The sequence below is a fragment of the Oncorhynchus kisutch genome, unplaced genomic scaffold (assembly GCF_002021735.2).
Source record: "Oncorhynchus kisutch isolate 150728-3 unplaced genomic scaffold, Okis_V2 scaffold4077, whole genome shotgun sequence".
In the NCBI taxonomy this organism is placed as follows: domain Eukaryota; kingdom Metazoa; phylum Chordata; class Actinopteri; order Salmoniformes; family Salmonidae; genus Oncorhynchus; species Oncorhynchus kisutch.
Genome location: NW_022266022.1, coordinates 286,957 through 300,082, shown reverse-complemented (window position 1 = coordinate 300,082; position 13,126 = coordinate 286,957). Strand labels below are relative to the sequence as shown.

At 41.4% G+C, this 13,126-nt stretch overlaps 1 protein-coding gene across 1 annotated transcript; it reads left to right on the top strand.

The window, feature by feature from the left end:
- The first annotated feature begins 29 nt into the window (after positions 1-29).
- Positions 30-7,809, top strand: LOC116373863 (zinc finger protein 501-like). The gene is made up of 2 exons (XM_031822157.1): positions 30-216; positions 6,309-7,809. The coding sequence occupies exons 1-2, from the start codon at positions 30-32 to the stop codon at positions 6,989-6,991; spliced, it is 870 nt and encodes a 289-aa protein (XP_031678017.1). The 3' UTR covers positions 6,992-7,809.
- The last annotated feature ends 5,317 nt before the right edge of the window (positions 7,810-13,126 follow it).

Below are 13,126 nucleotides of genomic sequence, written 5' to 3'. Positions count from 1 at the left end.
ATAATGATGTGCGTCTGTGTCCCCTCTTTATGGTTACCAGGACAACGCTAGCCCTTTCCCCTCCCGAGTCCCTGTGTCGTGCCTCTCCTGGTAGCACCTTACTGCTGGGTATGAAGAGGTTGTCTGTGCAGCTGGTGGACTGCAGGAAAACAACGGGGCTGAGTGGAACTGTGAGAGGAGGAGAAGAGATGAAAGGATCAGATTTGACGCACCAAAGTAAGTGCTTGTAGTTTAGTTTGAACAAATACAATAGATCTGCCAACTGGTATCTGTTACCAGGAAGATAGACTGGTGTCTGTTACCAGGATAACCAGCAGAGTTCTGTTAGTTGACAGGACGATAGACTGGTATCTGTTATCAGGACAACCAGCAGAGTTCTGTTAGTTGACAGGAGATAGACTCGTGTATATGGATGTTATGAATATCATAACACTGAAAAAGGATTCTGCCAATGAAAAGAGAGAAACCAATTGACCATATAAAACCTTGATGAAAGTTAGCTTTGGAGAGAAAGTTTCAATGATCCAATGTAAGGTGCTTGTTTTACAAGAACTTTTCCTTAAAACATTATGGGTGTACATTGCCTGTCCCAGTCAAACCCCCTATCTTTACAAGACTGTAGAACAGGCAAACTAAACTCAAGACTTTGGTAATTAATTAACTGGTACTGAAGAAAAGCTGTGATCAGGCTGCCCACTCAAACAAAAGCTTCAAACTGTAACCAGTGCTGGCAACCTTGTTCAGGTTATCAATCAACCTACCAGGATAGTGACAAACAGTAGAGGAATGAAATCATCAACATGGTTTGATCATATCTTTACTAATGCTGCAGAAATGGGTTTTAAAGCAGTATCCAGATCCATCAGATGTAGTGATCACAATATAGTAGCCATGTCTAGGAAAACCACCGTTCCAAAGGCTGGGACTAATATTGTGTATAAGAGGTCATACATTTTTTGTAGTGATTCCTATGTTATTGATGTAAATAATATTTGTTTGTCTGTGGTGTGTAATGATGAGCAACCAGACACTGCCCTTGACACATTTGAAGCTGCTTATCCCAGTTACTAATAAGCAGCACCCATTAAGAAAATGACTGTAAAACTGTTAAATCCATCCATGATGAGGAATTTAAAAAATGGTATGATGAAGAGGGAGGCAAAAGAGATGGCATATAGGTCTGGCTGAATAACTGATTGGCAAACGTATTGCAAATTGAGAAATCATTTGACTAAACTGAATAAAAAGAAGAAACTACACAATGAACCAAGATAAATGACATGAAGAATGAAACTTATTGTAACGCTCAATGAGTGAATGGGTGTGGAGTCAGGCGCAGAGAGCAGAGGATATGGGGAAAAACACGCTTTAATGTCCAACCAAACAAGGTACAAATGGTAACACCAAATATAGGCGTAAATAAACTCCATTTAAGTCTTAACTCTGGTAAAATATTGGACAGCGAAATAAAAAACAACAGACACGAACACCTCTCACAAAACAGGAGACAAGCAAACAGAAGACAAGCCCACACAACAGAAGACAGCTCCACACAAACAGAAGTGGGCGAAACGAACTTACCACCCTAACAACCAAACAATTAGAGGTGAAAACAATTAGACAAAACCAAACGAAAAAGGATCGGTGGCAGCTAGTAGACCGGCGACGACGACCGCCGAGCGCCACCCGAACGGGGAGGGGAGCCACCTTCGGTAATATTCGTGACACCTATTGCAAATTGAGATATGTGACTAAACTCAATATAAAGAAGAAACTACACTATGAAACAAAGATAAATGACATGAAGAATGATAGTAAAAATCTTTGGAGCATCTTCAATGAAATTTTGCGCAAATAAAATCAACAATGACAAGTCACTGGTGTCTGACAACGTGGATGGAAAATTGAGGATAATAGCAGCCAATATTGCCATTCCTATTTGCCTTGTCTTTAATTTAAGCCTACTAGAAAGTGTGTGCCCTCAGGCCTGGAGGGAAGCTAAAGTCATTCCACTACCCAAGAATAGTAAAGCTCCCTTTACTGGCTTAAATAGCCGACCAATCAGCCTGTTACCAACCCTTACAATTTTGGAAAAAAAATATTTGACCTGATACAATGCTATTTTACAGTAAACAAATATAGACTTTCAGCTTATAGGGAAGTTCATTCAACAAGCACAGCACTTACAAATGACCGATTGGCTGAGAGACATTGATGATAAAAATGGCTTACCCCCCTGCTATATTGTGGATAAAGAGTTTTTCTTTTAAAATGTAACCTTTATTTAACTAGGCAAGTCAGTTGTAAACAAATTCTTTTTTTCAATGATGGCCTAGGACTGCCTTGTTCAGGGGCAGAACGACAGAGTTTTTTACCTTGTCAGCTCAGGGTTTCGATCCAGCAATCTTTCGGTTACTGGCCTACCGCTCTAACCACTAGGCTACCTGCCGCCCCAGAGCTACCTGTCTAACAGAACACAGAGAGTGTTCTTTAATGGAAACCTGTACAACAAAATCAAGTTTGAATCAGGAATTCCCCCAGGGCAGCTGTTTGGCACCTACTTTTTCAATCTTTACCAACAACATGCAATGACATTTGAGTAAAGCCAGTGAGTCTATGTATGCGTTGACTCAACACTGTACATGTCAGCTACTACATCGACTGAAATGACTGCAACACTTAACATAGAGCTGCAGTTAGTTTCAGAATGGGTGTCAAGGAATAAGTTAGTCCTAAATATTTCTGATTACCTTAAAACCTCTTGGTGTTAGGGGGCAGTATTTACATTTTTGGGAAAAAAACGTCCCCGTTTTAAACGGGATATTTTGTCAGGAAAGATACTAGAATATGCATATAATTGACAGCTTTGGATAGAAAACACTCTAACGTTTCCAAAACTGTAAAGATATTGTCTGTGAGTATAACAGAACTGATGTTGCAGGCAAAAGCCTGAGAAAAATCCAATCCGGAAGTGCCCCAGGTTTTGAAAGCGCTGCGTTCCAATGACTCCCTATATGGCTTTGAATGTACCATCAACGAGCTTATGCTTTCTACGTATTCCCCAAGGTGTCTACAGCATTGTGACGTAGTTTTACGCATATATATTGAAGAATAGCCGTATGGGGGCACATTGCGTAAGTGGTCACATGGTGGCTCCGAGAGAGATTCTCGCGTAAAGTGCAGAGGTAGCCATTACTCCAATCGGTCCTTGAGAAAAAGGAATTGTCCCGACGGATATATTATCAAATAGATATGAGAAAACACCTTGAGGATTGATTCTAAACAACGTTTGCCATGTGTTTGTCGATATTATGGAGCTAATTTGGAATATTTTTCGGAGTTGTGACCGCAATTTCCGGGCGATTTCTCAGCCAAACACGAAGAACAAACGGAGCTATTTCGCCTACAAAAATAATATTTTGGGAAAAATGAACTTTGGCTGTCTACCTGGGAGTCTCGTGAGTGAAAACATCCGAAGTTCATCAAAGGTAAACGATTTCATTTGATTGCTTTTCTGATTTCCGTGACAAGTTTGCCTGCTGCTAGCAAGGCATAATGCTATGCTAGGCTATTATAAACTTACACAGATGCTTGTCTAGCGTTGGCTGTAAAGCATATTTTGAAAATCTGAGATGACAGGGTGATTAACAAAAGGCTAAGCTGTGTTCCAATATATTTCACTTGTGATTTTCATGAATAGGAAGATTTTCTAGGAAGATTTATGTCCGTTGCATTATGCTAATTAGTGTCAGATGATGATAACGGTCCCGTTCACGGGCTGGGTGTCACTACAGGTTAAGTTACATGGCCTACTATATTATTAAAACCGAAAGGATGAGAGTAGAATAGATAGAGTAGCGCTTCCAGACACATTCTAAACATGATGTCTTAAAGGAGGACTGTAGCATCTAATGATGAAACATTATGGAGTCTTAAAGGAGGACTGTAGCATCTAATTTTGAAACATTATGGAGTCTTAAAGGAGGACTGTAGCATCTAATGATGAACCATTATGGAGTCTTAAAGGAGGACTGTACCATCTAATAATGAAACATTATGGAGTCTTAAAGGAGCCTTGTAGTATCTAATGATGAAACATTATGGAGTCTTAAAGGAGGACTGTAGTATCTAATGATGAAACATTATGGAGTCTTAAAGGAGGACTGTAGTATCTAATGATGAAACATTATGGAGCCTTAAGCTTTAATTTGTGGTATTGCACTTGTGAATGCATGAAAGTTAAATATTTCAACAAAAAAATAATATATATTTTATATATATTTTGCACTCTGCAATTTCACCGGATTTTGTTGAAATGTTCCGCTAGCGGAATCCCTAGCCATAACAGGTTTTAATGTGTTTGAGCCAATCAGTTGTGTTGTGACAAGGTAGGGGGTGGTATACAGAAGATAGCCCTTTTGGGTAAAAGACAAAGTCCATATTATGTCAATAGCAGCTCAAATAAGCAAAGAGAAACAACAGTCCATTACTTTAAGGACCACCACAAGAATGGAAGATCCAGAGTTACTTCTGATGCATAAGTCATTAGAGTTACCAGCCTTAGAAATTGCAGCCCAAATAAATGCTTCACAAAGTTCAAGTAACAGACACATCTCAACATCATCGGTTCAGAGGAGACTGCGTGAATCAGGCATTCATGGTCGAATTGCTGCAAGGAAACCACTACTAAAGGACACCAATAAGAAGAAGAGACTTGCTTGGGCCAAGAAACACGAGCAATGGACATTAGAACCGGTGGATATCTGTCCTTGGGTCTGATGAGTCCAAGTTTGAGTATTTGGTTCCGAACGTCATGGCTTTGTGAGACGAGGAGTAGATGAACAGATTATCTCCGCATTTGTGGTTCCCACCGTGAAGCATGGAGGAGGAGATGTGATGGTGTGCGGGTGCGGGTGCTTTGCTGTTGACAATGTCAGTGATTTATTTATTCAAGTCACACTTAACCAGCATGACTACCACAGCATTCTGCAGGGATATGCCATCCCATCTGGTTTGGGCTTAGTTCCACTGTCATTTGTTTTTCAACAGGACAATGACCCAACACACCTCCAGGCTGTGGAAGAGCTATTTGACCAAGATGGAGTGCTGCATCACATGACCTGGCCTCGACCTCACCCAAATCGAAATAGTTTGGGATTAGTTGGATCGCAGAGTGAAGGAAAGCAGCTTACAAGTTCTCAGCATATATGGGAACTCCTACAAGACTGTTGGAAAAGGATTCCAGGTGAAGCTGGTTGAGAGAAAGCAAGGGTGGCAACTTTTGAAGAATAAAATATATATTTAATTTTAACACTTGTGGTTACTACATGATTCCATGTGTTTTTTAATAATTTTGATGTCTTCTCCATTATTTTACAATGTAGAAAATAGTAAAATAAAGAAAAACCCTTGAATGAGTAGGTGAGTCCAAACTTTTGACTGGTACTGTACATTAAATTCCCTGACAAACAGCTCCAGTGGACATTCCTGCAGTCAGCATGCCAATTGCCCGCTCCCTCAGAGACCTGTGGCATTGTTGTGTGAACAAACTGCACATTTTCGAGTTGCCTTTTATTATCCCCAGTACAAGGTGCACCTGTGTAATAACCAAGCTGTTCAATCAGCTTCTTGATATGCCACACTGTCAGGTGGATGGATTATCTTGGCAAAGAATAAATGTTGACTAACAGTGATGCTCATGAAACATCCAACATTTTACATGTTGCGTTTATATTTTAGTTTTTTGTTGTTACTATCAGTTTTAGGAACATTTACCCAAAATATGACATCAGCGATAATCAAAATGTTGAAAATCTGTGAATGTCTAAATAAGAAATTGGTCCATTTAAACAGCAATGTGTCGAACCCTTTCAACAACGGGGAGATGTTACTGATGTTCTTTGTATCTTCGACGTAAAAACAAGTTTTGGACTTCCACACAAAATTACTTCTTTAGTTATTTGATGTTTAAGGAAGTGTGTAGGTCACATTCTGTATCATACAGCTATGAATGTTATATATTAGAACCACCTGTTCAATTGGAATCCAGCGACGTCTGTGTCTTCAGTGTCCTAGAACTGTCTAGGTTTTTGTGTTCTGACTTGTAAAACAGGATGAATAAAATAAGTAATGTAAACATAGCAGTAATTACCAGGAAGCTCTACATTTGTTTTAAAATCACACTAAGATTGTTAAAACTGGCCTCAGGTTATTGAGAGATCTGATTTAAGATTTACCCTCGTAGCAAGGTTGTTTTATCATGTGGTTTAATCTGGGTCTCTATTTAAAAATAACACTGTCTTTGGCAGGAGAAAGACCAGACTCAGAGGAACCAGAGCCAGGGACGTCCAAACCAGCAAGACGACACCAGTGCTCCCACTGTGGAAAGCGTTTTAACCAGAAAGCACACCTGAAAGCTCATGAGAGAATACACACAGGGGAGAAGCCTTACCACTGCTCCCAGTGTGGAAAGTGTTTCAAACGGCCTTTTCATCTGAAACAGCATGAGAGAATACACACAGGAGAGAAGCCTTACCACTGCTCCCAATGTGGAAAGTGTTTCAACAAGAGAGGACTCCTGAAACGGCACGAGAGCGTACACACAGGAGAGAAGCCTTACCACTGCTCCCTATGTGGAAAGCGTTTCAACCAGTCGGGGGAGCTGAAAAAGCATGAGAGAATACACACGGGGGAGAAGCCTTACCACTGCTCCCAGTGTGGAAAGTGTTTCAGCCTTTCAGGGACGCTGAAACGACATGAGAGAATACACACAGGAGAGAAGCCTTACTACTGCTCCCAATGTGGACAGGGTTGTAGTGCGTTATGGCACCTGAAACAACACGAGAGAACACACACGGGGGAGAAGCTTTACCACTGCTCCCAGTGTGGAAAGTGTTTCAGCCAATCAGGGACGCTGAAACGACATGAGAGAATACACACAGTGGAGAAGCCTTACCACTTCTCCCAGGGTGCAAAGCTTTTGCCCATTTAGGAAGCCTGAAAGAACACATTAAACTGCACACAGAGGAGAAGGCTTAGAAAAGCTCAGACTGTGGGAAAACATATTACTCATAACAGTCATTTAAACGTCATTAGAGAATCCACACAGGAGAGAGAAATTACTTCTCTTAGCGTGTATGTTGATATTTCACATCACATTGACTTAAAATTCATCAGAGAACATACACAGTGCTCCCGTTGTCTTATATTGTTGACTGACAATGTGTTTACCTGTCTTTACCAGATGAAATGAAATGGTACAGGGTATACTCAAACATATATTTGTTTGTTTTTATTAGAAAACATGAATTGAATATGGAGTCTGTCAGTTTGAATATAAAGGAGATCAGGTTCCTTCTTTTAAATTGTCCTTTTTTTTAAACGCTTTGTGTGTGTTTAACTGGGTGTGTCATTCCTCCAGCACTACAGATAATCAAGTGATATTTGGATGTGATGCATTAGTTCCATTGTTGACATTTGCATTGTTGGCCCACTGATTATTTAATTAAATGAAAATGTTCAGACTCTGTAATGGAAAATGTTAATTGTTTGTGTGTCCACATAACTGAGTATGTGACTAACCTTGTGAAACTGTCCTATTATAATCTCCTGTTCTTGGGACTATCATTATGTGTTGCAAACCAGCTGCACCTGCACCTGCATCCTTGTATGAATAAAGTCCCTCCCAGGAACAGGAAACTATAAAGATATGTGCTAATCACTCAATGCTTCAGTAATTCAGACTGTCTCCACTGCGCTGTGTAACTCTGTTATTCTCTCTGAGCTCAGAAATAAAGAATCTTGGTTTGACTTGGACTCCAGCAGATCCTTATTTTATAATATCCACCACAACTCTCCCAAGGATTGCTGTTTATTATTGTCTCAATGAAGAGTTCCTCTTCCGACTTTCCTGGTGGCATTTACAAACCTCCCACTGGTTGAATAAACGCTGTTAACCGAATGATGAGATGATTATTTTATTTGTCAAGCAAGCATCGATCATCATGTCACCAGAATAAGAACCTCAAAATGTATTGGAAAGGAGCATCAAGCTCATCACATGCACTTTCACCACCCTGTGAAGTTCATAACTTATTTCATCTGTAGCCTAATAAACTACATGGTTTCTCAAGTCATAGTGGGAGGACCACACAACATATTATGTGACTCCAAGTTAACTAAGATGTGATTGTTATCATTAAGGAGTTTCCACAGCCATTTCTCACTTAGACATTTTTACTGACACAAAAAGACAAACAAATTGTCAAACGGAGTAACAAATCGTCTGTCAGCATTTATAAAAGTGTACAGGCATATCCTGTTTCCGTCAGCCCGGGTCATTACTTTTGAAATGGTTGGATCAATATCCACCTTCATGATGTGGATGAAGCCTGATTTGGAATGTCTGAGTAGTTCTATATGATGTCATAATACACCCCTCTGGTAATCAAGTGATATTTGGAATGTCTGAGTAGTTCTATATGATGTCATAATACACCCCTCTGATAATCAAGTGATATTTGGAATGTCTGAGTAGCTGATATCCCATTTTATGGGGTCACTCCACAGTTAAGGCTGTACATTGCCTATACAAAGTCTACACTTTGCTCCTTTCATATTTATTTTGATCCTTATAAACTCCCCAGTCCCTGCCAGTGACATCCATACCCATAACATGATGCTGCCACCACAATACTTATTGTGTGGTTAATGTGTGGTCTATCTCCAGGTCATCAGACTGTTAAATAGTCACCTCTAGCCGGCCTCCACCCAGTACCCTGCCCTGAACTTAGTCACTGTTACTAGCCGTCTACCACCCAGTACTCCACCCTGTATTCTAGTCAAGGCTCATCCTATATAACTACTACTGTACACACCTTTTATATTCATATACGGTCCCTAATGTCTAGACACACCATCATATACATTTTAAACAAATTGTATAAATTTATATTTCCAGAATCTGACATTCCTTGTTCTACCATTTCAATATTTCTAAATCCTTAAAATGAATTGTAGGGAAAATCAGTAGGTCACACAAATGACTATTTCTAAACAAAGATAATAGACAAGTAGAATGGGACAGGTTTCTTATACTATCTTTACTTACTCAGTGAAGAGACTCCAGGGACGGTGATGAAGGCTGTAGGAATGAAGATCAGACAGTGAAGAGACTCCAGGGATGGTGATGAAGGCTGTAGGAATGAAGATCAGACAGTGAAGAGACTCCAGGGACGGAGATGAAGGCTGTAGGAATGAAGATCAGACAGTGAAGAGACTCCAGGGACGGTGATGAAGGCTGTAGGAATGAAGATCAGACAGTGAAGAGACTCCAGGGACGGTGATGAAGGCTGTAGGAATGAAGATCAGACAGTGAAGAGACTCCAGGGGCGGTAATGAAGGCTGTAGGAATGAAGATCAGACAGTGAAGAGACTCCAGGGACGGAGATGAAGGCTGTAGGAATGAAGATCAGACAGTGAAGAGACTCCAGGGACGGAGATGAAGGCTGTAGGAATGAAAATCAGACAGTGAAGAGACTCCAGGGACGGAGATGAAGGCTGTAGGAATGAAGATCAGACAGTGAAGAGACTCCAGGGATGGTGATGAAGGCTGTAGGAATGAAGATCAGACAGTGAAGAGACTCCAGGGATGGAGATGAAGGTGAAAACCTTGTGAAGACTTACAGAAAACATTTGACCTCTGTCATTGCCAACACAGGGTATATAACAAAGTATTGAGATAAACAATGTGATTTTCTGGATTTTTTTTCTCATTTTGTCTGTCATAGTTGAAGTGTACCTATGATGAAAATTACAGGCCTCTCTCATCTTTTTAAGTGGGAGAACTTGCACAATTGGTGGCTGACTAAATACTTTTTTGCCCCACTGTATGTTAATCTCTAGCAGACAGAACAAGTCTCCTTCCTGAGCGGTATGACGTCTGTGTGGTCCCATGGTGTTTATACTTGCGTACTATTGTATGTAAAGATGAACATGGTACCTTCAGGCGTTTTGAAATTTCTCCGAAGGATGAACCAGACCTGTGGAGGTCTACAATTCTTTTTCTGAGGTCTTGGCTGATTTCCACATGATGTCAAGCAAAGAGGTACTGAGTTTGAAGGTAGGCCTTGAAATACATCCACAGGTACACCTCCAATTGACCTCCACTGAGTAGTTGGCAACACTGGGTGAGGGGAGTTCTTTACTAATTAGTGACCTTTTTCGCATAATTTCCAGTCACAACTTGTAGACTTGTTTACGTGCTGCTGTGCGGTTTGTTGCCAACCTTACTTTGCTACCTGACAACTTTACGGTTTTCACTTTTTAATTACCGTTCATATATTTATTTATTTTTTCCTCAACTTTTTCACTCCGGACGCTTTATCTGGACACGATTCGTCAGGACCTCCAACAGCCGAAGCTAAGTAGTAACATTAACATGATGCCTTCTAATTGCAGCCGCTGTACTCGCCTTACGGCGAGGATAGCTGTGCTGCAAGCCCAGCTTCAGACGCAATCGTTAGGCAAGGGTAATTTCAGTGTAGGAAAGGATGAAATAGCGTCTGTGGCACCAGTAAGTACAGATAGTAGTGTAAATCCCCTGGCACAGTCCCCGCAGCCGGACAACTTTCTCACGGTTTCTGGAAGGAAATGCTGTAGGAACGCTCAACCGGTGTCGCTCATTCAGCCGACAGAAACTTTCAACCGGTTTTCCCCATTAAGCAGCGGGTCGGAGTCAGAGGCCGATTCTTCTCTGGTCTCTACTCCTCCCGTTACGGGGTCTGAGACGCCGAAGCTTCCCACCATTAGCTCTGACAAATTGAAAACTCTAGTCATTGGCGACTCCATTACCCGCAGTATTAGACTTAAAGCGAATCATCCAGCGATCATACACTGTTTACCCGGGGGCAGGGCTACCGACGTTAAGGCTAATCTGAAGATGGTGCTGGCTAAAGCTAAAACTGGCGAGTATAGAGATATTGTTATCCACGTCGGCACCAACGATGTTAGGATGAAACAGTCAGAAATCACTAAGCGCAACATAGCTTCTGCGTGCATATCAGCTAGAAAGATGTGTCGGCATCGAGTAATTGTCTCTGGCCCCCTCCCAGTTAGGGGGAGTGATGAGCTCTACAGCAGAGTCTCACAACTCAATCGCTGGTTGAAAACTGTTTTCTGCCCCTCCCAAAAGTTAGAATTTGTAGATAATTGGCCCTCTTTCTGGGACTCACCCACAAACAGGACCAAGCCTGACCTGCTGAGGAGTGACGGACTCCATCCTAGCTGGAGGGGTGCTCTCATCTTATCTACCAACATAGACAGGGCTCTAACTCCTCTAGCTCCACAATGAAATAGGGTGCAGGCCAGGCAGCAGGCTGTTAGCCAGCCTGCCAGCATAGTGGAGTCTGCCATTAGCACAGTCAGTGTAGTCAGCTCAGCTATCACCATTGAGACCGTGTCTGTGCCTCGACCTAGGTTGGGCAAAACTAAACATGGCGGTGTTCGCCTTAGCAATCTCACTAGGATAAAGACCACCTCCATTCCTGTCATTACTGAAAGAGATCATGATACCTCACATCTCAAAATAGGGCTACTTAATGTTAGATCCCTTACTTCAAAGGCAATTATAGTCAATGAACTAATCACTGATCATAATCTTGATGTGATTGGCCTGACTGAAACATGGCTTAAGCCTGATGAATTTACTGTTTTAAATGAGGCCTCACCTCCTGGCTACACTAGTGACCATATCCCCCGTGCATCCCGCAAAGGCGGAGGTGTTGCTAACATTTACGATAGCAAATTTCAATTTACAAAAAAAAAAATGACATTTTCGTCTTTTGAGCTTCTAGTCATGAAATCTATGCAGCCTACTCAATCACTTTTTATAGCTACTGTTTACAGGCCTCCTGGGCCATATACAGCGTTTCTCACTGAGTTCCCTGAATTCCTATCGGACCTTGTAGTCATAGCAGATAATATTCTAATCTTTGGTGACTTTAATATTCACATGGAAAAGTCCACAGACCCACTCCAAAAGGCTTTCAGAGCCATCATCGACTCAGTGGGTTTTGTCCAACATGTCTCTGGACCCACTCACTGTCACAGTCATACGCTGGACCTAGTTTTGTCCCATGGAATAAATGTGGTGGATCTTAATGTTTTTCCTCATAATCCTGGACTATCGGACCACCATTTTATTACGTTTGCAATTGCAACAAATAATCTGCTTAGACCCCAACCAAGGAACATCAAAAGTCGTGCTATAAATTCACAGACAACACAAAGATTCCTTGATGCCCTTCCAGACTCCCTCTGCCTACCCAAGGACGCCAGAGGACAAAAATCAGTTAACCACCTAACTGAGGATCTCAATCTAACCTTGCGCAATACCCTAGATGCAGTTGCACCCCTAAAAACAAAAAAAATGTCTCATAAGAAACTAGCTCCCTGGTACACAGAAAATACCCGAGCTCTGAAGCAAGCTTCCAGAAAATTGGAACGGAAATGGCGCCACACCAAACTGGAAGTCTTCCGACTAGCTTGGAAGGACGGTACCGTGCAGTACCGTAGAGCCCTTACTGCTGCTCGATCATCCTATTTTTCTAACTTAATTGAGGAAAATAAGAACAATCGGAAATTCCTTTTTAATACTGTCGCAAAGCTAACTAAAAAGCAGCATTCCCCAAGAGAGGATGACTTTCACTTTAGCAGTGATAAATTCATGAACTTCTTTGAGGAAAAGATTATGATTATTAGAAAGCAAATTACGGACTCCTCTTTAAACCTGCGTATTCCTCCAAACCTCAGTTGTCCTGAGTCTGCACAACTCTGCCAGGACCTAGGATCAAGAGAGACGCTCAAGTGTTTTAGTACTATATCTCTTGACACAATGATGAAAATAATCATGGCCTCTAAACCTTCAAGCTGCATACTGGACCCTATTCCAACTAAACTACTGAAAGAGCTGCTTCCTGTGCTTGGCCCTCCTATGTTGAACATAATAAACGGCTCTCTATCCACTGGATGTGTACCAAACTCACTAAAAGTGGCAGTAATAAAGCCTCTCTTGAAAAAGCCAAACCTTGACCCAGAAAATATAAAAAACTATCGGCCTATATCGAAT